This window comes from Danio aesculapii, chromosome 14, assembly GCF_903798145.1.
Source record: "Danio aesculapii chromosome 14, fDanAes4.1, whole genome shotgun sequence".
Lineage (NCBI taxonomy): Eukaryota > Metazoa > Chordata > Actinopteri > Cypriniformes > Danionidae > Danio > Danio aesculapii.
In genome coordinates this window covers 37,773,243-37,799,199 of record NC_079448.1, presented here as the reverse complement: position 1 = coordinate 37,799,199, position 25,957 = coordinate 37,773,243, and the positions used below count along the sequence as shown (strand labels likewise).

Sequence of the window (25,957 nt, the reverse complement as noted above, 5' to 3'; positions counted from 1 at the left end):
AAATCAGATCTTAATTGCAGTGATTTTGTTTGACAATTCAATGGAAGCCCTGGGAAGGCCTGTCACAATAATCAATATATCGACTGAACACCCAACAAATCGACATAACCTCAATCTTTTTTGGTGATGCAATATATATCGCCCATACATAACAATTCTAGCAACATTTTATCTGATTGCGCAACATCTCTATCTCTATTGGAGGTGTCAGTGTCAGTATGGTTAAAAAACACTATAGTATTTATTATAAATTACTATAGTATATTTTCATGTGGGTGTCTTACAGCTGAAAATATATCTGGCAGCAGATATTGTAGCCTCTGCTGCTTTTTACCTTTCACTTTCTTGCTAACATTTTTTATTATTTATTTAGGATATGCGTTTTCACATTCTGATTCCAATGCCTGATTATAAAATTGTTAAAATGAGTTTAATTAAATGAAATATTCTTAAGAATAAAATATGATGTGTTCTTTGGAAGAGTGTACTTGCATTGTGATTATATTATATTGGCATTATATGATGACTGGCATAAAATGGTCTTAAAATGACAATAATATCGTTCATCGCATATTTTGATCCAATATATCGTACAACAAAAAAAGAGATTTCGTGACAGGCCTAGCCCTGGGGCTGGCTGACTGAAATTAAAAGTCTGTGTTCATATACCCCATTTGGCGATATTTAATATTCATATTGACTCCAGAGTTGATTTTGTGTGCTAAATCTGTGCAGATTACATCAACTCATTAGACTCAACAAACATTGACTACTTTAAAAACAAGTGCTGCTAAAAATTTTTTTATAAATGCAGATATTTGGCAGCTACTGTCAGGAGAAATAAAAAAAATGGAATACTCTGAGTATTTAATTAAAAATACATCTGATTATAGCTTAATTCATCAAAATACAAACTACTCAAAAGAAAGTAAATATGCCTTATAAATATATTTAAATGAAATACAGCCTGTTTGTGCCAATAGACTTGTGGGCAATGCGCCAACATATTATAGAGCTTCACTTCCTTGCAATACAGTTGATGTCAGAATCATTAGCCCTCCAGAATTATTAGCCCCCTGTATATTTTTTCCACAGTTTCTGCTTAAGGGAAGGAAAATTATTTCAACATATTTTTGAACATAATAGTTTTAATAACTAATTTCTAATAACTGATTTATTTTATCTTTGTCATGATGACAGTAAATAATATTACACTAGATATATTTCAAGATAATAGTATTCAGCTTAAAGTGCAATTTAAAGGCTTAACTAGGTTAATTATGTTAACAAAGTGAGTTAGGGTAATTAGACAAATCATTGTATAACGATGGTTTATTTTATAGACAATAGAGAAAAAAAATTGCTTAAGAGGATTAATAATTTTGACTTTAAAATGGTTTAAAAAAAATTAAAACTGCTTTTATTCTAGCCGAAATAAAACAAATAAGACTTTTTTCAGAAGAAATAAAAATATTATAGGAAACACTGTGAAAAATTCATTGCTCTGTTTAATGTAAATTGGGATTTTTTTGAAAAAGAAAAAAAAAAACAGGAGGGCTAATAATTTTGACTTCAACTGTATATTATCTTAGCATAAAAGGCAAAAAAGAGAGTATCTCTGCTGATAAATAGTGTCTGCTCAAAGGCATTCACCGTGTCTGAAGAAAACAAGCTTTGGGATGCTCCCAAACTGCTCTAATTGAAAGCAATGAATGGGGTTTTTATGGAGGTCAGTAACTTTCAGTGGCTGTTCAAAGAGCATGTGGGTTAATTTGGGGTCATATTTTCATCTGGTAGCTGTCGAGGGTCCGGTCTGTAAGTAAATGTGTGACAGTGGTAGAAAACACAGCGCATCCTAAAGCCTCCCTCTGGGGCCAATTTAAAGCTTATAATAGACTTGAGGAGAGCACATTATTCAGCCTATTTCTCCTGTCTGTCAGACTATCCCTGCCTTCAAGCTCCTTTTCCAATTGTTGCTATAAAACTGTCTGTTTTCTGAAGAACATGAAGTACTGTGATTATCCCACCTACACTTCTGCATGCAGACCTGACATTAGCGGCGCATGATTTTACATTATATAACTGCAGGGACGGAATACAATGAAAGTGATTTAAAAAAAATGCATATCTTTAAAAAGCTAAAATCACACAGCTAAGCATAATCTGCATCCACATGTGCTGCTCATCTTTCAGTAATGTGTACTGTTTACAGTTTGTGTCAAGTCTGTATTTAATATTCAATTCAGAATATTGTATAAAATAAAATAAAATAAAATGTATATTAAATTATATAATTAAAATAAAATAATTACACATTGTTTCAGTAATGAACACATGTAGATAATAGCTTTATTTTTATATCAATGCATTAATATTAATGTTCATATATACATTATTTACATTATATAAAATGTTTTTAAAAGTAATCTCTTATGCTCATCAAAGCTGTGTTTTTATCAAAAATACAATAATATAAATTAACGGAAACTGGTTTATAATAAATTTAATATTCAGTTACAGAATGGATAAAACAGTAATATCACCACCATTTAAATGAACTGTTTTCTGTAGTAATCTACTTTGTAAAATATCATTTATTTCTGTAAAGACAAGGTTATAGGCACCATTATTCAGTCTTCAGTGTGATCTTTCAGAAATAATTCTCTTACATTGATTTTCTCTCCAAGAAACATTTCTTATTTATGTTGAAAACAATAGTGCATTTTTGTTAATACTTGAACAAATTAAAAATTGTGAAATATATATATGTTAAATATGTATATTTTATTACCTCTAATATTTTATTATTTTAATATTTTGAACAGGAGAATTCGATATTTGCCAAAAATATTCATTTTAATTCATTTGAATTAAAGTGGAAAAATAAAATAATAATAGTAAAAACAGGAATTCCTAAGAAGAACCAATAAATGTCAGTGCCATGTTCAAAAATGTTAGTGCTATCAAAGTACTATGACTATATCTACACATCTATTCGATATATCCAATATCCAGGGCTTGATGTTAACACCCGCCAACCCACTAAATGCGGGTAGATTTCAGTTGTGGCGCCAGTTAGACAGCCACTCCCACTAGCCACTTTGGCTGCTTGAAATTTTTTTTTCTAAAAAGTAGTTTTTTTAAAAGCAGGTTTCGACAATAAGGATGGCCCAACATGTGTGCAAATGTGATCTTAGACTCAAGAAGCAGCACAACAAAAATAATTGTGTTCACGCGAGCAAAAGAAAACGGGTCAATACCGAAACCAGGTGTAATGTGAAGTGTCGCTGGACAAAGGAGGTGCGGATCCAAACGCAGGTTTATTAAACAAAGATGGTCAGGTAAGCAACGGTCAACACAGGGGCAGACAGATGTATACAGGCAATTCAGAGTCATGGTCATAAAACAGGCAGATGGTCAAAAGGCAGGAAGCAGACAACATAAACAAACAAACAAGGCGAGGGTCGAAAACACTGCAAAGCAAGGCAGGAAACCGCATCGTAATGTTCACAAACAGTATTACAAGACTCAGCAATGAGAGTGTCAAAGTGAGCCACATATAAAGTTGAAGTCAGAATTATTAGCCCCCCTGAATTATTAGCCCCCCAGTTTTTTCCCCCAATTTCTGTTTAACGGAGAGATTTTTTTCAACACATTTCTAAACATAATAGTTTTAATAACTCATTTCTAATAACTGATTTATTTTATCTTTGCCACGATGACAGTAAATAATACTTGACTAGATATTTTTCAAGACACTTCTATACAGCTTAAAGTGACATTTAAAGGCTTAACTAGGTTAATTAAGTTAACTAGGCAGGTTAGGGTAATTAGGCAAGTTATTGTATAACGATGGTTTGTTCTGTAGAGTATCGAAAAAAATTGCTTAAAGGGGCTAATAATTTTGAGCTTAAAATGGTTTAAAAAAAAATTAAATCTGCTTTTATTCTAGCCGAAATAAAACAAATGAGACTTTCTCCAGAAGAAAAAAATATTATCAGACATACTGTGAAAATTCCCTTGCTCTGTTAAACATCCTTTGGGAAATATTTAAAAAAGAAAAAAAGATTTGAAGGGGGGCTAATAATTCTGACTTCAACTGTATGTGTGTGTAATCAGTCCATGAGCAGCATAAGCTGTGGGAGTGTAATCAATGGAGACTTGGTGCAGGTGTGTGTGTTGCATGACTGGAACTTGTAGTCCATGCAATTGTGAATGTTCTCCTGCGATCTATGAAGGTTAGATTGCTGGTGATCATGACACCAGGCTTGCGAGGATGATCACTCGCGCGCACAGCTGATGTGATGCATGCAATTGTTTAAAAAAGTGTGCACGCTCCCGTTGCCTTGTGCGGTATCTGGAAATTCAACTGGTGAGATCGGTTCTCTTTAAAATAGACTGGACAAAAATCAGTTTTTCAACTGCTTTCTTTTGCTTACAGTTATATATATATATATATGTGTGTGTGTTTTTTTGTTTTTGTTTTGGTGTGGTCAGAGCCCTGAAAAGTCATGTGGAATAAAAATCTAATTCAATGTGACACTACGAAACCATAACCCATTTGTTCAATCACATTGAGCAAGCTCATACACAACACACAAAAAAGTGAAATGAACGTGTAGGCATGTGGACATAACACAAGATTTAAATCAAGCAATCAAGTAAATCAAATGGCATGTCAAAGTCAAATTCATGCATACCAAATATAGATTCCCAACAACAAAATTGTGGCTAGTGAAAATGGCGTGTGGCTAGTAATGTTGTAAATCTACTAGCTACAGTGGCTGGTGAGCAAAACAAGTTAATGTCAAGCCCTGCTAATATCTATTATTATTACTCCTATTATTATTATTATAAACTATGGTTAATGGTTACATAATTGTAATTGTGATATTTTTACATCATTTTTCCATAAAGTTTTTTTTTTTACTCCTCAAGAGTATTGTAATGTTTACTAGGTACACTAGAGTTAAAAAAATGTATAAATTCACTCTGTTAAAGTGTTACATTTTCACACTTTACACTTGAGTCAAGGAACAAACAACTCCAGTAGTGTACCCCAGAGTTATTTTTTTAACTCGATACAGTGTAAATATAACTCATTTAGAGTCTTGTAGGAGTAACTCTCTTAAAAGTGTTATTTTAACTCAGAAAATATTGGGATCACTCATTTGGAGTTTGTGAACTATAATTCTGCAGTGCATGTCAGCAGTAGAGTATAGTCAATTCATCAAAACAGAGAGATTTTGCTGGTATCTGACCTGGAGTGTGCTGACGTGTATAGGGGTGCTTCCCATGCCGTTGATGGTGTTTTTAGCAGGGGTCTTTCCCTCTGCCTTCTCCTTGGTGGCGATCTTTGCTCTCTCCGCCTCCAACCGTTTAGGGCTGTTGAGCATCACCTGAACCACAGCGTACTCCACCAGAGAGGCGAAGCCAAAGAGCAGACAGGCAATCAGCCAGATGTCAATGGCCTTTACGTAGGAGACTTTGGGCAGTTCAGAGGCCAGAGACGTGCACTCAGAGGAGAGCGAGAGCACTGACAGAATCCCTGCAGACAGAGACAGAGCACTCATTACAACAAATCAGCTGAGGAGAGATGAGCTTACATATTGATCTGAAGCCATTTCCACAGATAAGACTGAAGCAAACATAATATTTAGGGATCTGTAAATGTATTAGTGCAAGTGACTTTCGGATTTTTTTTGTTCTCTTATCATACATTATGATGATCAGAAATGTACTTTTATATATGTAAATAAAGGAATCAGAGAATGAAATTCAATACCTTTTAAGACCCTTTTTAAGACTCTTTCCATTCATTTTAAAACCTCATCGGCACTTTCGGTTTCAGCCAGTAACATTGGCGACATTTATACAGTATATTTAATAAATACTTATTGTACGAAACTAATCCTAAACTGATACGTATATTATATATACTGAATAAATCCTAATCCAGTCGGTGGCGCCTATAAAACAGCAAAGATAACGGTGTTGCCTTGGTTACTGCAGTAAACAAAGCAGCATGTGACGTCAAATCTAGCAGGGTTTGATCGATTTCGTAAAATAACAGCATCCCAATATTCGCTGATTAAATAGAGTGGAGGAACTATGATGTCAATTTGTGTGCTAAAACCAGGAAGCAAGTTAGCATTTTAGCAATTCCAGTTCCCTCGTCCCAAAGTCGATGGGTTTTTTTAAACTAGATTTCGGTTAAATCAATTAATTAAGGTCCGTGGCTAACATAAACTCAAGATACTTTCACGTTTTATTCTACGACATAAAGCACATAGCTTACATCACACTCTTGATTTTTTTAAACCGGTTACGCTTCTTTAAAAAGATGGTTGCTATCAAGTTGCTAAATGGGACTACAGGCGGTGTCGGAGACATTATACGTCATCGAACTGGTCTGGAACGCAGCTCGCTTGTGTTGAGCATTTGGATTTGTCTGTTATTGAAGTATTTTCATGAATAGTATTTTATTTTTTGTAGTGTTTTTCTAATTGGGAATTCATATTGTGTGTGCCTTCACTTGTAAAGACTCTCAAGACAGATTAATTGTCAAGACAGAATTGATCATTTATTTTAATTAAACGATATTATGGGGATACTGCTTACCAGTGCATCCTCTTTTCTGCTCAGTAATGCAAACGTGAATAAATGTGTAAAAATACATACATATTAACTGTCATTTTAACGTGATTTTTTTTCTTCATCTGAACACATTTAACTCCATCATAACTGCAATATTTACACTCCTTAAAATGTATAACATATTTGACTGTATGGGCTGCTTTTTGCTGTATTTCGTGACAACAAAAGAATATTGAATCTTGTTCTGTGTCCATGATGGAACTTGCAGGCATAGACTTGTCCCTCACGCCTTATTTCTGTCATATTTTACTAAGGTAAGCGGGCTGTATACATGCGAGCGATATATTTATTTAAATATGTCTTATGATAATACTATGTAGGCACATTTATACATACAGTTTTAAAACTTTTACAACAACCGTAAAGCAAAACAAAATGTTTTCCACATAAAAAAACTACCAGACTCTCGAGGGAACCAGTTTTATGCCAGCAGCCAATTAGCCTACAAGGTGACATCATACTGTAGTTCCTCCACTCTATTCTGACAAACTTAAGCATACAACTATAATCAAAAATGATACAAAATTGAACAGCTTGTAAAACAGCATTTAAGACTTTTTAGTACTTTTTAAGGGCCTTAAATTTCTCTAAATTGATTAATCGACTTTTTAAAAAAAATTAAAGACCCCGCAGACACACCGATTGAAAGGGATTTTTATATAATTACTTTTATAATATAATATGCCAAATGCTTAAATCTATCCAGTTACTTTGATTAATCAGAATTGTTTGAATAGTGACCAATAAAATGTTGTTAACATTAGTTGTACCGAGTATTATTTATGTTATCTATTAAATTACCAAATAAATTGTATTTTTTAACGCCAGGGCATAAGAGCCAATCGCAGCACTTTCTGTTGAGTGCGTGACCAATCATAGGTAAGTAAGAACTTGCTCGTCAGGGCTCATAAAGCGAGCGGGATATTTACGTTTGTTTATTTGCTATAAATGCTCATGTTGTTCTGTGCATGTACTAGAGTTTGTAAAGGTACAATTCTGACTGTTTGCATTAAAGGACAGAATTGTATACAAAATTAATATATAAATATATTTATACATTTTAAGACAAGAATTGCTGTGCTGTGAAGAATAATAATGTAAAATATAAAATTGTGTATGGAAAGCATCGTCAATGCACCGAGATATCAAATTGAACCGAATCATTGGCATGATAATCATAGCCAAACCAAACGTTGAGACCAGTGTAGGTTCACACCTCTAAAAATACTGTGAACACAGTTTATACTCTTTTGTAGATAATGATTAGCAAAATTACAAATGTCTTCACAATCTTTTGATCAGTTTAACATCCTTCCTGAATAAAACGATTCATTTTTAAATGAAGTCTAAGCAAACTAATATATGTTTGTGTGAAACAAATGAGTCTGAAAATGAAATGAAAAAAATGTTTTCATTAAAAATCATCTACTTAACTAAAATAGTTTAAATAAATAGTCACAATATAGTTTAGTTATAATTAAATCAAATTATGAATTTAAAAATACCTCATTATTTATTTATTAATAGTTTATCAAAATTACATCTTTTCCAATGGGCTCTATGCACAGCTAGAGTTTTAAAGCCTAAGATAAAGTTCTGGTGAAAGCTTAATGTGACTGTTTTCAATTTCACAAGGTTGTTTTTACAGCATCGAGTAATTCGAGCATCATATAATTACAATACATTCAGTTAAATAGACTAAAGCATTCATTTAGTTGTTCAAGTGTAAACAAGATGAAAGACCGTTGTAATCACTAGCGGCATCAGTAGCAACAGGCTAGCGCTGAAATTCCATTGAAAATACTGGGGTAATAAACTGTCATATTTTAATGACATGGCAGGGGAAATGGAATTTAATGCAGTGCTTCTTGTCCGATCTGAGACCTACTTCATATTGTATATCTAACAGGCTGTGAAGATCGCTGATTTTTAAAGAAATCAGATCTTAAATGTGACAATTTTTTAATGGAAAGACAGTTCACTGGAAACCCCTGGGCTGCCTGGCTGAAAATTAAAAGTCCGTGTGCATATAGCCCATTGATATATTACCATTATTAGTATATGTTCTTCTATATTCTTTTCCCACAAACATCCAAAGATTGATTCACTCAAACACTCAAAAACTGCATTATTGTGACTGACCTGAAGTGAAATGGACGTGAGATCATGGCATTTCGAGATGACACGTGATGTGATCACATTAAACTGCAACAAGGACAACAATGTGGACAGATGAATGATGATGGTACTGGCATCGCCAATGGAATTGCAGAAAAAAATCCAGTTGTAACCAAATCACAGCACAACGTTTGGTTTGTTTTTTCCAGTGCACAAGAAGTAAGCACGCTCCATGAAAACGGCACATGCATTTATCAGTGATATCAGCCTATAACCGGAAAACACAAGGAACTGTCACGCCATTTCACGGCATCTTTTGTAATCTTCATCTTATCTCAGATAATCTTCTCTCACTGACCTCTGCAGATCCCATAGCGAAATAATGCCTGCGGGCTACAGCTGAGGCTGATGGGAAATATCCAGGACATGCATTACATTTCCTCAGAGAAGCCTTTAGGTAAGCAATTGATGAAAAGAAGATTTAGAGCTGAGGGGGACAAAAATAATCACACTAAACCTCTTGAAATCAGACACACAGAAAAAAGACTCATTGGAGAAATGGGGAATGAAAAATATAAAGGATGGGTTCATTTATGGGGATACAGGACTCCACAGACACATGTGATGAGATGCTGATGCTTGTGGCAGGACTGATGATTGAAAAAAAGTACCCAGAGGCACACGAGCAGCGCTGGCGTCAGGATTAATCCAAAAGGAGAGCCAGGAGAGGACCACGATGAGAAGCGTGGGCGCGTAAACACCCATCATGTAGAAGCCCACCTGCCTCCTCAGAGTAAAAATCACCTCCACGCACGTGTAGTAGCCTGTCACACAGCAATGCAGAAGCTGATTTACAGTTAAAGTCAAAATTATTAGCCCTCTTATGAATTTTTCTTTCTTTTTTAATACTTCCCAAATTATGTTTAACAGAGCAAGGAATTTTTCACAGTATTTCCTATAATATATTTTCCTCTAAAGAAAGTCTTATTTATTTTATTTCGGCTAGAATAAAAGCAGTTTTTAATATTTTAATGTCAATATTATTAGCCCCCTTAAGCAATTTTTTTTTTTTGATTGTCTATAGAACAAACCATCGTCATGAAAAGTCTTGTCTAATTACCCTAACTTGCCTAGTTAACCTAGTTAAGCCTTTAAACTGCACTTTAAGCTGAATACTATTATCTTGAAAAATATCTAGCCAAATACCATGGCAAAGATAAAGAAATTAGTTATTAAAAATTAGTTATTCAAACTATTTATCACGATCACAAGCAATGTAGCCTGATGAACTACACATCTGCCACTATATGAAATACAACTCCCAGAAGTTTTTGCATTCACACACCAGTTCCTGATTTTCCCCCTGATTACACACACAGTTGGTAGCTCATAATAGACTGATTGCTAGGACTATAAAGACCCCTCATTCACACATACTCTTGGCTGAGTCTTGTTAAACTGTAAGTGAGCATTTCTAAGCATTTCCTTGTTTTGCTTTATTGTGTTTTGACCTTTGCTTTGTTTTACTGTTTATGTTGTTTTGCTGCCCTTCCCGACCATTCGCTTGTGGTGGGCAAAGTGAGGCTTCATGAAAACACTAAAACAGTCGACACAAGCAAATGTATCAATGTTTCAAAACCTGTCTCTACAGTGACGCCTAGTGGTAATTTTTATGTATTTCTCTGGAACAGCTTTAGCAAAGAAACAGTTAAGCAAATTCAGGTATTAAACCCCACGAAGCGGTGAGAATTCCTGGCTAGCATGCAGAGATAATGAATTCGAATCCAGGGTGATCCAGCTATAGAAGTTAGTTTTTAAATTCTCTGTTCTTGTAACAAATTTTGTTTTAACATTGGTCTGACATCCGAATGAACACTTTGTGATTAAATATGTCTTGTTTTGGTCATAAAACAGTAACATTATTAAAATACATCAAGTCATAATTTCAAAGTATTTGTACAAGTCGGGATTCGAATTCCAGCCATTTGCAACACTGTTACTCTGTGCACACACACAATCCACTAGGTCTCGAAACGCTTCTGAAGTGACCAATACTTTGAATCGATTTAGTCACGTGACCTGGTGTTTTGAATCACTTTAGTCACGTGACCTGGATGTTTCAGGTCATGATTTGGTGCAGCGTTTTTAAAACAATGCAATTCGGGATCTTGACACTGTGTCTAAACGTCAGTTTCACGTCAGCCATCCCGACCATTCACCTGTACTCTGACTACGGTTTTGGATTATCTGCTTGCTCCTGTCTGTCCCTGTTTTTGTTCCCTGCTTTTGCCTGCCTGACAATTCTCCTAATAAACTGCATTTGGATCCTCAACTCTGTTGTACTCCGACTCGTTTACACTATCATGTTTAGAAATGTGTTGAAAAAATCTTCTTTCCGTTAAACAGAAATTGGGAAGAAACTATACAGGGGCTTATTATTCAGGAGGGCTAATAATTCTGACTTCAACTACATCGTCATGTGTAAAAATGTTAGTCACATTGAAATGTATTGGCTACCTCCTCCTAAATGAGACCAAAGAGGAAGCTTATACACACTATTAGAGGAAATTCAAAAGCCTTTACCCGTCCCTGCGTAGTACTTGGTGCAGTTGCCATATTCAATGTCTTCTTGCTTTATATCAAACTGAGGGAGAGCAATTTCATCCATCTGCACGGGGTCACCAGACTGCCACATGAACTGCAGGTCATCTGTGGTGTAACCAACTATGAAGATAAAAGATAAAATAAATGCATAATGATAATATATGTTGACTTTAAAATGAAAAGGGACATGAACTGCATTATTTTTTAGTTTGTACTGTTCTTTGAGGGCCAAATATAATAATACATTTAATTCAAGTTTATTTTTTGTATAGTATTTTCACAATAAGTATCATTCCAAAGCAGCTTTAAAAAAAGATGTACAACATTACTACATTACAGTCAAAATGAGAAAAGTTAAGGAGTTGTTTGGACAGACAGTATATAAACATAGTTAATCTGCAGTTATACAGGATATAATGCTCTTTCAAAATGGTGATATCTGTAGTCAAGCTCGAAATTGTTCATCCAACTGGGAAATTCTAACTTAAAGTTTTTGTTCAAATGTAAATAAAAGCTGAGAAATAATTTTTTTCCATAAAGATGCCTCTTATACATCGTCTTATTATCTTTTGGGAGAAACTCTTGACCTGCCTTTATTTCTTTGTTCATCATTCATGTTATAGTGCATAAATTGTGCACTTTACAGACTATATAGAATTCTGAAACCCTTGTTATTAGCGCTATGATATTATTAGAGGTCGCTATATGAACTGCAGCCAGCAAATTATTGCTTACACACCTAATGTATTTGAGACTAATTTAAACTAATCCATTTTCTTTATATGACACATTGACTAGAGGACAGAACTGTTTTTCTTTTTTGTACACTTAATGGCAGTTTTATGTTGTATAACGTATAACTGCTCAATAACACATTCGTTTTATGTTTTCTAGAACATTTCTAGAACTCTCAGAAGCCTGCGTAAATGCCACATCCTTTTGACTTTCCTTGCAATAATCTCACAAGTCCTTTACATGCCGGCATCATTTTCGTAAAAAAACAAAACAAAAAAAAAACTTGAATAAAAGTAGCTTTAAGACAGAATTTGCCAGGGGTATGAATAATTTTGGGCTTGACTGTATGTGTATAATGCATGTTTAATAAAGTGTCTTTGTGTATTGAGTATATATAATACAGGCCCCCTAGTTTTTCGCGATTCAGCGATTGTTGAATTCAACGCAAAATCAACAAAAAGTCAAAAAAAATTTGCGATCCTGCAAAATTCTTAATTAAACATAATCGCAAAATAATCGCAATTCCAAACAATATAACCAAAATATATTTATTTCAGTATACAATGAATTGTTTTACATGACTTATAGACGTTGCAAACGCAGTGCACATGATGTATTTGAGTGTCTCTCGAAAAATGACGGCTCACCTATGCCCTCACAATCATCATGGAGGGGGGGCGAAGGAGTTTTCAGTATGTGCAGTAAGCAAATGCAGACGAATCGCGGGTGATTTACATGTAGTCATAGCAACTATGAGATATAGACATCTTGTGGCACGAATTGGCCGTTTTGTACGTTTGACGCGCTTCAGACTGCAAAAGAAAGTTGAAGCAAACGGAGCAATAGAACAGACAGGAGATGAGATGGACATGACCGAATTGAAGGACATTATTTGTGCTTTATATGTTTGGCTGGTATTATGATGAACATTAAATCGATAAATGATTTCGTTAAACTCTCTCTTTGCACTTAACAAGAGAAAACTATTTTCTTGCCATTGACGAGTTTTACAGCAGTCTGTGTTTTAGGTGTATTATGGTAGGGGAAGCCCTCATGTCCTATGTGTGACATAATGTCAGATGCTCCGGGGAGTGAAATCTGAGAGAAAGTAAGATCGTGGATAAAAATAAGAGTTATACAACTTTCATTTGGCTTAATCCCTACCATTATAAATCTTGTCTTGACAGGAGACCAAAATAAAGAAGCTTTATTTTTATGATTTGTGTCATTGTTTCAGATTGCACACCTAACATAGTAGGTTACCTAATATGCTAAATGCATATACATTTTTCCGTTTATATATATATATATATATATATATATATATATATATATATATATATATCACAAAAAATTGCGATATATATCGCAAAACAAATCACAAAAAATTGTGAAAAACTAGGGGGTCTAATAATAATTATATCGAGCACATTTGAATATGTGGAGGTTTGTTGGTAGTTTTGCTTCTAAAATTAGCTCTCAAAGATAGAAAGGACAGTTCTGTGCCCACCAATATAAATGTGATTTAGCTTAAAACTGCATAAATACTCAGTGCTGTAAACTAATTTCCTTTAAGTAATATTAGGCCACCCCATGCTCATTCCTACATAGCAAACTAAATTACAGACAATAATAATCAGTGTTTAAGGCAAACTGCTGCAGTAATGTCGATTACGTGAAAAATAATCTGTTAACCTATTCTAGTACATCAAAAAAAAACATTTTTAATTAATAATTGCTTCACCTTTCCCGGGCTGTGTTTTACTAACAATAGTGAAATATAGAAGCAATGTAAACACCCCATCCCCCTTTCATGTATCTTCTTTATTTATTATTGTCTTCTAAATGATTATTTCCATAGTTACGTACAACTCTCAAGCTGCATTTTGCATCGCTGGGTGTCCATGGGGAAGAGAGTCAAGTCCAGTGGACAAGAGAGGGTAACAGACAACCTGAAGAAAGGAGAAAATAAACACATCTGAGTACCAGACAGTGATTCATGCCAGGCCAGTTTGAACCAGGTTAGCAATTTTGAATGTAATTTTCCCCAAATACACTTCATGAGCAACTACGTGGACATCTGAATGTGGAGTCTGTCTAACCATTTCTCCTACTAATAGTCTCCTCATTGCATTGATATTAACTGTGTTTTATAGTCTGCCCACCCTTATGTTAATGCGTCTCTAAAGCTGATTTTGCATGCTGCAATGGTTCACGTGTCTCTAACGTTAAACCAGACTTCATTCACTCCAATGAAAAGCAGAATTATGGGAGAGTGGGGACGAAAGTAATGTGGGACGGAAGTAAAAAAGTAATTTTCTTGAAGCCCTGACAACATTTGCTTTCCAGGCTATAACAGCACATTCTGCATGCAACCCTTGATGGAGCTACCAAATATCAGTGGATTTCGGGACCATATCCCGGAGTTAGTACCAAATTTCAGTTTTTAGGTGCAAAAAGTAAATTATTGTATTTTCTTTTTCCTTATTACAAGTTGTGGTTCTGTTTTGATGCGTCACACTAATGATCAAACTACAGGTTGTTTAGTAAAATAACACATCCTTGAGTTCTTCAGTTTAAAAGTAAATCAGGTTTAAATGGCAAGAGTTCCTGTTGGGATGAAAGTAACACTGTTAACTTTTGTATGTCCCACTGCTAATAGAAAATTGTTTGCAGTGTTTGGATTCAAAAATGTTTAAAAAAATGAATGCATATTGCCAATAATAATAAATAATATTCAAAAATTTTAGAAAATGTTAACATTTTGCATTGTTGGATTGCTTTTGAAACATTTGATGGAAGTGAAATTTAAAATTAAAATGCAGTTTAAATTTTTTTTTGCAAAAATAAAGGACAAAATATGTTTACAGTTAACATTAATCAGATATATTTAACATAAACAAGATTAAGCCAGTATATCTAGCAAATATTGTTGTGTTACTTTCGACCCTGCCTTTGGGAGAAGGGTATAAACGGAGGTCGTAGCCAGCCCCAAGTGGGTAAGACTTGAGCTCCAAGTGGATGGGCCTTCGAGCTCCAAGTGGGCTGTACAAACCTGGAGTTTTTAATTATTTAATATCTTGTACATGACACGGAGTCCAATGTTGGGCTTTATGAATGTCTAGACCTACCCCAACTCTAAACCCAACCTCACAGTAGCCTGACAATAATCTGCTCCACCTACACCACCTAAACCCAAACTTGTAGTTTAAGTCCCTCCCGCTTGAAGGTCATCCAACCTACTTGCGGTGTAATCACTCCCACTTGGAGGTCTTTGGGCTGCAGTGATACCTACTTGGCCTTTGGGGTCAAAAGTAACAATGTGCAACTTTTGTGTGAAGTGAAGTTATATTGGAGTTATTCTACATTGATACAAAATAACTCCTGATTTTGGTAGACCACTCTTGTGAGTTAGTAACCACAGCTAAAATATTTTTCTGCTAAAAACTTTACTTTTAAAATTAAGATTTTATAAAAAATGTTACCTTTATCCCCGCTCTTCCCTATACATATGTATATTTCTGAGCTGTTTATCCCTTCTTTACAGTGTATATATATATATATATATATATATATATATATATATATATATATATATATATATATATATATATATATATATATATATATATATATATATATATATATATATATATATACATATACACACACACACAGTTAAAGCCAGAATTATCAGCCCCCCTGTTAATTTTTTTTCCCCATTTTCTGTTTAACGGAGAGAAGATTTATTCAACACATTTCTAAACATAATAGTTTTAATAACTCATTTCTATTAACTGATTTATTATATCTTTGCCATGATGACAGTACATAATATTTGACTAGATATCTTTCAAGACACTTCTATACAGCTTAAATTGACATTTAAAGGCTTAATTAGGTTAACTAGGCAGGTTAGGGTAATTAGGCAAGTTATTGTATAATGATGGTTTGTTCTGTAGACTATCAAAAAAAAAAAACTTAAAAGGGCTAATAATATTGACCTTAAAATGGTTTTTAAAAAAATAAAAACTGTTTTTATTCTAGCCGAAATAAAACAAAAAAGACTTTCTCTAGAAGAAAAAAAAATATTATTAGACAAATTCAAAGGGGGGCTAATAATTCTGACTTCGAACTGTACACACATATATATATATATATATATATATATATATATATATATATATATATATATATATATATATATATATATATATATATATATATATATATATATATATATATATATATATATGTATATATACATATATATATATATATATATATATATATATATATATATATATATATATATATGTATATATATACATATATATATATATATATATATATATATATATATATATATATATATATATATATATATATACATATATACATATACATATATATATATATATATATATATATATATATATATATATATATATATATATATATATATATATATATATATATATATATATATATATATATATATATATATATATATATATATATATATATATATACATATACATATATACATATATACATATATATATATATATATATATATATATATATATATATATATATATATATATATATATATATATATTAGTAGTTAGTTATTGTGTAGATAAGTGACCAATTTCAACTTTAGCATAGTGTATATTGTTGGTAGTGTCTGGGCAGGTCACTTCAGATTGTAGAGAGCATTTGATTGGATGGGGACTCTGATGAAAAGCACAGTCATGTTATCAAAACTGTTGATCCATTCTGGTGAAAGTGAGATATTTTGTTATTATTTGAAGCATAGCTTATACAGTTGAAGTCAGAACTATTGGTTATTTTGGTAAAACTTTATTTTGATGGTCCCTATTGCACATTTTGTTGACTAAAAGTTGCATTGCAACTTCATGCCAATTACTTCTCATTTGAGTCCTAATAGACAGTCTGTTTAATATCTGTTGATACTGCTCCTTCAACAGACATTTAACTGACTATAAGAAACTTTGCAAGTACATGTCAACTTACACTAACCCCAACCCCAACCCCAACCAAACAGTCAACTTATAATCTAATGAGAATTAGTTGGCATGTTGCAATGTAGCTTAAATTCAACAAAATACATTAAAGGGACCATTGAAATAAAGTGATAGTGTTATTTTATATGTTTGATGTATCTAATCTCTCAATATAACAAAATTAATCTCAATAAATAGTACTGCAAATTCAGAGAAAAAATAATTTATTATTATGATTTTAATAGAATTATAATAAAGGATTATGGCAGATTTTATGATTATTCTGAGTAAGTTTTTATAATTTTTTATGTTTAGATTTTTTTTGTATAAAGATTTATTAATTTTTATTAATTTATTTTCATTAATCGATTTATTAATTCAGTTTTTTTATTTTGTTATATTTAAACTATTTTATTCACTTCTTCAAACCCCAATTTCTATTTAACAGAAAGATTTTTTGACACATTTCTAAACAGTTTAATAACTAACTCCTGATAAGTGATTTCTTTTATCTTTGTCATGATGACAGTACATAATATTTTACTAGATCTTTTTCAAGACACTAGTTTTCAGCTTAAAATGCAATTTAAAGGCTTGATTAGGTTAATTAGACAAGTTAGGGAAATTAGGCAAGCCATTGTATAACAGTGGCTTGTTCTGTAGACAATCACAAAAAAATTGCTTAAGGAGGCTAATAATATTGACCTTAAAATGGTTTAAAAAAAATCAAAAACTGCTTTTATTCTAGCCGAAATAAAACAAATAAGACTTTTTTTTGAAGAAAAAAATATTGTATCAAATACTGTGAAAAATTCCTTGCTCTGTTAAACATTATTTGGAAAAATAATTGAAAAAAAAAAAAATCACTGGAGGGCTAATAATTTTGACTTCAACTGCAAATCTGAAGGCTATCATATACATAATAAAAGCTAAATAAAAATGTAAATTCTTAACATTAAATTGAACATTTAAAAGGAAATAAAAATCCTAAAATCTCAAAACCACAAGCTTGATCGTGAATCTTTCTCTATTAAGATTGTTATCCAGATTTCATTAGTATTCAAAGTTTCATGTTAAAGTGTTCAGTTTTTAGTTATATAAATCAAATACGTTCAGCAACTTCATCAAGATTTCTTCCAATATTTATTTTATCACTAGGCTGCATCACATGAAAGTCAATCCAAATTGAAATGATCTCACAGATGCCACAGACATAAAAAGGTCTTTCCAATTATCAGTATAAATTCTTCATACAGCTCCCTTCTTGTGCATAGCATCCACACCAAGGCATATATATTTAAAACGCCATTAACACATGAAAGCTTTTTGGTTTTCTCCCATAATCTGACAAGCAAAGAGCTACTTTTTTAACACCAGCGAGGCCACACAGCACTTGGGCCAAAGCGCGGTGCCAAGTTATTTTTGAAAAGGCCTGGGAGAGGTTAGAGAGAATGAATATTTCCTTCTATGATCTATTTTTGGTTTAAGATGTATCTTTATGGTGTGATATACAGTACAAATTGTCTGAGAGAAAAAAGAGGAAGACGAGGGTAGACTTATATATTATATCTGCACACATTATATTATATCAGCACAAATGGCCAGGAAGTTCCAAAATTAAGGTATTTCATTAAAGGAAATAAAGAGTCAACGGGATAAGAAGTGCTGTAAGGTGCATCGTTTTCATTGAGAAAAGAAGATAGATGAGCCTTCAGGAGGAAGTTGAAGGTCAATTCAAGAGTACAGGCAGAATTAGTTTCAGGGAGGTATAATATGAAATAAACACTCTTGTTTCTTTTTGAAAGACTTTCATTAAGACAGTAATCCCTTGCCACACACATACTGTACCCAGAGACAAAGCAAGACATCCTGGGCTGGTGCCAAAATTGAGAACGGGCTCACGGAAGACCACCCAGATCATACTGTGATCCGGGTGGCATGAACAAAAAAAAAAAAACACACACACACACACACACTATAGAAATACATTTGCCTCAGACATAACAGAGCAGAACGTGATGCTCTTAAACACTCACACTTCCCATCGACACTCATGTGGCTCTGTGCCAGTGTTTAGATTTGATCTTTTTACCCTGAACTGGACCATGTCCAATGCAAGGCTGGCACAGTGACCACACTAACAACTCACATTTGTTCAAACTATAATGGGCTGTGCGATTGTTTACCACTATGTCTAAACAGTCAAAGTGACTGTTTGTTTGAAGTCCTCCTGAAATTTAAATGAAAGTATTTTTGGGGTGTTATTATCTATATATTACTCTTAAGTTTATCTATAAGCGAGGTTATCAGAGTACTTCAGCTTTACATCAGACCTTCTGGCCAATCAAATGATCCCTGGTATCGGAAGTGTCCCACCCAAAACATCAGACCTGTTTAACTCCTATACTGATAGTTATATTTTGAATGCTTTAAATGGTTTAGACAGACTCAACATTGCTATTATAGACTCTGGCTGTCATGAGGCGTATGCACTTTAGCTCAATAAAAAAAAAATTGGCTAAAATTATTGGCTATTTTTGTAAAAGGGGAGGAGTTAATTTATATGCTCCGCCTTGTCTTCATGCTTCAATTAAAATTACATCACACATAAAAACAAAGCTGCGTGTTTCAATGCACTAGCAGGGGACCTCTAAATATATCTGCGCTGACAACTTTTAAGCTTATTACTTAAAATAATGCAGCTCATAATGCTTCCTTGGACAGGTCTAGAGCAGAAGTGGTATTAGTGGACTTCATTCATTCAGCAGAACCTGCAGATAAAGCAGTGGAAAGATAATGACAGAGGTGTCCACCACCACTAAAGGACTGAACTTTCACATGGGATCAAATAGCAGGAGCTGTAATTTAGGTGTCAGTGCTGAGGTGAAATCCTAGGGTCAACAGATGTATCAAATCTCCAATTCTAGGATCGCTTTAAGTCCCTGGAGGTTTATTAAAAGCATTAAGTAGAGCTCGGAGGACTCGGTCACCATGTTCCCTGTCATTTAAACATTAAATACTTTTTAAGATTCTTGTTTCACTTATTTTGGTTGCAAACTTAGATCTGCATGGACGCACATTTTCTCATGAGAGTAAATAATAATGCTAATATTAATAATAATAGTAATATAGAAACATTTTTTATGACATTCATTTAATTAGTAGTTAAAGTATTTTATTGTAGTACAAAAGACATATATCTTAGATAAATGCTGACTTTTGATATTTCAATTAATGCAAATATTATGAAAAAAAATGGTCATATTCTCTATAAAATGAAGCAGCTATAATAATAAGCAATGTTTTTGAGCACCAAATTAGCTTATTAGAATGATTTTAGTAGGAAAGATAGTAAGACTGAAGTACAGATGCTGAATATGCTGCATTTCCTCATAAAAATACATCATATTTAAAAATGTATTTAAAGGGGAAAAGCTTAATCTTCACTGTTATAATATTTCATATAATTCTCTTAATCTGTAATGTTAAGTAAGGTTTTATAAACATTGGGATTCGATAAATAAAATTCTTATTGTTTTATGTCAGTCAAATTAAATACTACTTGTACACTACCTGATAAAAGTCTTGTCACCTATCCAAGTTTTAGGAACAACAAATAATAACTTGATCAATAATAGTTGATCATTCGGTATCAGAAGTGGCTTTTATGAAAAGAAAAGGCCTCTAGATGACGCTTATTTTACCAAAATAATATATGATCATGCCTTGATTTTTAATTATTTAATTAGGACAGTAAGGTCTGACTTTGCTTAGACAAAAGTCTTGTCACTTAACAGAACTAATGTACAGTATCTAATATAAAGTCATGGTGCAGTGAAAAAAGAATTAATATTATGTATGACTCTCATGAGCTTGGAGAACTGCATCCATACATCTCTGCAATGACTCAAATCACTTACTAATAAAGTCATCTGGAATGGCAAAGACAGCGTTCTTGTAAGACTCCCAGAGTTCATCCACATTCTTTGGATTCATCTTCAATGCCTCCTTCATCTTACTCCAGACATGCTCAATAATGTTCATGTCTGGTAACTGGGCTGGCCAATCCTGTAGCACTTTGACCTTCTTTGATTTCAAAAACTTTGATGTGGAGGCTGAAGTATAAGAAGAAATGCTATCCTGCTGAAGAATTTTCCCTCTCCTGTGGCACAAATGTTTTGATACCTCAGTGATACCTCAGGCTGTTGATGTTGCCATCAGCTCTGTGGATCTCTCGCACACCCCAATACTGAATGTAACCCCAAACCATGATTTTTCCTTCACCAATCTTGACTGATTTCTGTAAGAATCTTGGGTCCATGTGGGTTCCAATAGGTCTACTGCAGTATTTGTGATGATTGGGATGCAGTTCAACAGATGATTCATCGGAAAAATCCACCTGCCACTTTTCAAAATGATCAACTAGAAGTGAATTTATTATTTTTAGCTCTTACAACTGGGATTGACGACAAGACTTTTGTCTGGTAGTGTACAGAAAATCCCCTTTTGAATGCTTTAATTTTAGAGTCTATCATATTTTAGCATTGTCTCACAAATTAATACATTACTTTTCCAAAACAGGCTTCAATTAATCTGTAAACATGACTAACGCATAATTTCAACACCCTCTGATTAAACTCCCGCTAGGTCATTTGTTCTACTTTAAAAAGGGTCTTGACATCTGATAAACCATTGTGTTTGCTATGTTTTAATTGCTGTGGTAACTAATGTGAGTAGGTGTTACCAGCACTTAGAGCTCATTTGTCTTTATCCACAGAGTTTAGGTGTGCTGCGGGAAGAGAGCATTAAAGTTCACCTCATGCTGATGAGAACGTCTCCGTTTCGGAAGATAAAGAGCAGGATGTTCTCCTGAGTAACGTCGTGAAAGTTAGCACTCTTTTCATTGGCAAAGAAGAGATCGGGTTTCCACAGGCATTTGAACATCTTTGGGTCAACGGTAAGTGAATCTGACTTGAAGTCCTGTGGAAGCCGGAGTCTGGGGTCATTCCAGCGTTGTCTCAGAAAGATGTTAACACGATAGTCCTATAAAGTAAAGGTAAAAGTATATATTAAAGTGTATATCTGAAGGATCAGCATGATAGAATCATTCTGAAGGATCATGTGACACTGAATACTGGAGTAATGATGTTGGAAATTTAACTTTGCATCACAGGAATAAATATAAGTTGCTCTTTTATTATGTTGCATTTTATATATGAAATAACTGATTAATTCATTCATTCATTTTTTTTGAGGAGTTTTTTTGAGGTGTTGTGAAATGTGCATGCATTTTTTTCTTACAATTATGATGTTAACGGTTCAGTTTGACCTGCAATTTGAAGGTTAATTTCAGCTACCAATATAAAATAACATATAAAATAAAATAAACATTTTTTTGTAATAGCATACTTTTAACATGTATAGCTTTGATAGGCTCTAATTGGAAGAAATGTATACTGTATTGAAGGTGTAAACTTCCATCAGTTCAAACATTGTAATTTTGCTGGGACATGTGACTTTAACTTTGCACTACTTTCTACTACTGATTGTGCTTCACAAATATCTGATAATAAAACATATTACCTCTATATATCTACATTCATTTAAAAAAAACATTCAAAGGCTCGATTTCATCTCGATTTTAGTCGAGATCTGGGTACTGGACAAGTTTAACCTCAGTAAACTTTAGCTGGGAGAGTATGGATGGAGCAGATCAGACATATAGGGAGAGGCTAAATGATTTAATAATTTGTAAACCAGTAATATAATTTTGAACTCAACCCTAAAATTGATAGTTAGCTTATGTAGAGATCTATGGATGGGTTTAGCATGTTCAGACGTCCTCTTTCCCTTTAAGGCCAGGACTCACTATGCCCAATGGTACGGAACCTATGGCTCGCGAGCCCCATGTGGCTCTTTGACCAAAAATATGTGGCAAGCTGTCTCCCTTTAATAATATTTTACAGTTTAAATAATTATAACCATCACTAGAAATCAGTTTCCTATCCTAAATACAATTACAATTACAATTTTTTTACAGCAAAATGAATAAGAGGGGTGTCACTGTGGCACAGTGGGTAGCATAATCGCCTCACAGCAAGAAAGTGGCTGGTTCGAGCCTCGGCTGGGTCAGTTGGCATTTCTGTGTGGAGTTTGCATGTTCTCCCAGTGTTTGCGTGGGTTTCCTCCAGGTGCTCTGGTTTCATGAGCTATAGGTGGATTGGTTAGGCTAAGTTTGTGCATAAAGCATATGCTGAATAAGTTGGTGGTTCATTACGCTGTGGCAACCTCGGATTAATAAAGGGACTAAGCCGAAAAGAAAATGAATGAATGAATGAAAATGAGTAAGAACACAGTTTACAATAAAAGGATGTTTCGACCAATACGCATGTGCAGTGCTGTGGATAAACTTGAATTGCGACGCCAATAAACGGCAAACAACTTACATTTCTATGGTAACCTCGCACACGTAAATGAAAACATTAAAACATTAAAACATTCACGAGTGGTAATGGCATATATATATCAGACTCTAATATATAATCAGACTCTTTGTTGAAAAAAGGTTCCTGACCCCTGCACTAAGCCAATAGTTGGCCATTGGGCTTAATCGGTCATTGTTGGTCTGGCTAGTTGGTTTGATGTGCTTTACGTCAGCATGTAGAATCAGCATCGGCTGAAAAGAGTGCTCTGACAGGTTATTCAGAAACAAATAAGAGCACGAGTGTTACGTAATGAAGTGACATAACAAATTATCAATTCACGTCAAGAAGGAACACAAGAAGGCTGGCTGTAATTGCAGTTCGAAAAACAGAACCAGACGTGAGCCGACGCAAGACTGCAACACAGTTGGTTTTTTTTAGCACTAGTTGTTGTCAGGTTGGTGTATACCGGCCTTGAAGAATATTGCTACAGAGTTTTGTACGATCTGTAAACGAGCCGTTTGGGAGCTTGATGTGCCATAATACTGGGAGGTAGAATAATCTAAGCATGAGGTATTGAGCACATTTTTCATGATTTGAAAAAAACTGTTTTAAAAACATAAGGTATAAAGAGGGTTAATTTGACCTGCAATATGATTTATAGTGAACTGATATTTCAGAAATATCTTATAGTTTATTTTTTGATAAAATAAATGCTGCCTCGATGACTTTTTTAAAAAACATAAAAAAAATTCTTACTGTATCCAAGCATTTAAAAACTAGTATCTTACAAATGATGATTTCTATATATTAGTTCTGGCAATTACAATTTATTCAGACTTGTAGTTTGGTTCCCTAGGCTTGTTTGGTCCAGACCAAGCGGCAACCTCCCGCTCCCTCTCGGGAAGCCAATACGGAAGTAACTGAAACTGCAATTCATCAAAATTCCGCTAGTCCTGGCTCCATAATAGAGCAAGTTGCAATTGAGCCCACTGTTAGAATGGCCAATTTTACAACAGAAAAAAAGGTGTTTACAGCCTGGTACAAAGAACGATTTTGGTTCATATAGCTATTATTACCCTCCATGACAACTGTGAGGGGGGTGAATTTTTTTATAACTCATCCATTTCCTTTATAATAGGTTATTTTAAGTTTGCATAATTAAGGGCGTGGCCACTTGAGTGACAGCTAGGTCTCGCTGGTCGCCGTCACTTCACCTCAGCTGAATCCGGCAGATTAGCCACTAATCTCGGCATATTCATCGTATTTTTGTTCTGTTTTATGTGGCTTTACACAGTCAGCTGCCTTTTGGACTTATTTCTTACAATTATCAGATGATATGGGATGCTGTGTGCACTTAATTGTGCTCACAAACCATTCACGTGGCCTCGTTTCCCATGTGAGTAAAGTTATATACTTGTATACCATCTCTATAAATGTATTTGTTTTATTTAAGATCATTTATCATTAATATTTTTCTTTAGACCCGTAAAGCACTCCAGAATGTGCCAGATTGATTAGCTGTAGGCTCTAGAACAGTCATCTGAAGCGTTGTCATACAGTGTTATGCTGGAGTTCATCAATTGTCTTGCATTTACTAACACAGACTATATTTGAAGTGTTTGGAAGTAATTTGCGTTTTCCTCCTGTAGAAAAACGTCATAAGAGCAATGTTTAGTGGCTCAATGTATTACTACAGTGTTTTTGAAAGTCTAAACACTTTATTGATATAGTGTACAGCCAAGCACATGTGGTCAGAACACAAACGAGTCGCAGGTAACAAAGTATCAAGCGTTTCGCCCAAAGTAAAGTCTGTCTGCTAGGTCTAAGCAAAGTGCCAGCGGGCGTCTGTAGCTCCGCCCACTCTCCGCCTCTTTGCCCTTATTTGCTATCCCGCCATGGGTGCGATGACGCGCGAACAAAATGGCGACGGTTGGCCGCGCCTACTTGTAGCTTCTTTTGCAGTGTTCAGAAACCTATGGGTGACGTCACGGATGCTCCGTCCATATATTTTACAGTCTATGGTCCAGACCCAAAAATAATAACGGTGGCTCAGTGGTAAGCATTGTCACCTCACAGCAAGAAGGTCGCTGTTTTGAGTCCCGACTGGGCCTTAACATTTCTGTATGGAGCTTGCATGTTCTCCCAGTGTTTGCGTGGGTTTCTCCAGGTTCTCCGGTTTCCCCCACAGTCAAAAGACATGCGCTATAGGTGAATTGGATGAACTAAATTGGCCATAGTGTATGAGTGTGTGTGTGTGTTTCACTGTACTGGGTTGCGGCGGGATGGGCATCCGCTGCTTAAAACATATGCCGGAATAGTTGGCGGTTCATTCCGCTGTGGTGACCCCTGATAAATAAGGGACTTAGCTGAAGGAAAATGAATGAATGA

General features: G+C 34.2%; 1 protein-coding gene across 1 annotated transcript in view; it reads right to left on the bottom strand.

Moving 5' to 3' along the window:
* glrbb (glycine receptor, beta b) overlaps positions 1-25,957 on the bottom strand; it is a 44,204-nt gene that overhangs the window by 6,330 nt on the left and 11,917 nt on the right. The window contains exons 5-9 of the mRNA XM_056472939.1: positions 21,961-22,187; positions 13,984-14,066; positions 11,359-11,499; positions 9,447-9,599; positions 5,262-5,548 (exon numbers count right to left, since the gene is read on the bottom strand). Coding sequence (XP_056328914.1) covers positions 5,262-5,548; positions 9,447-9,599; positions 11,359-11,499; positions 13,984-14,066; positions 21,961-22,187 — 891 coding nt within the window. The remainder of the gene's footprint in view (positions 1-5,261; positions 5,549-9,446; positions 9,600-11,358; positions 11,500-13,983; positions 14,067-21,960; positions 22,188-25,957) is intronic.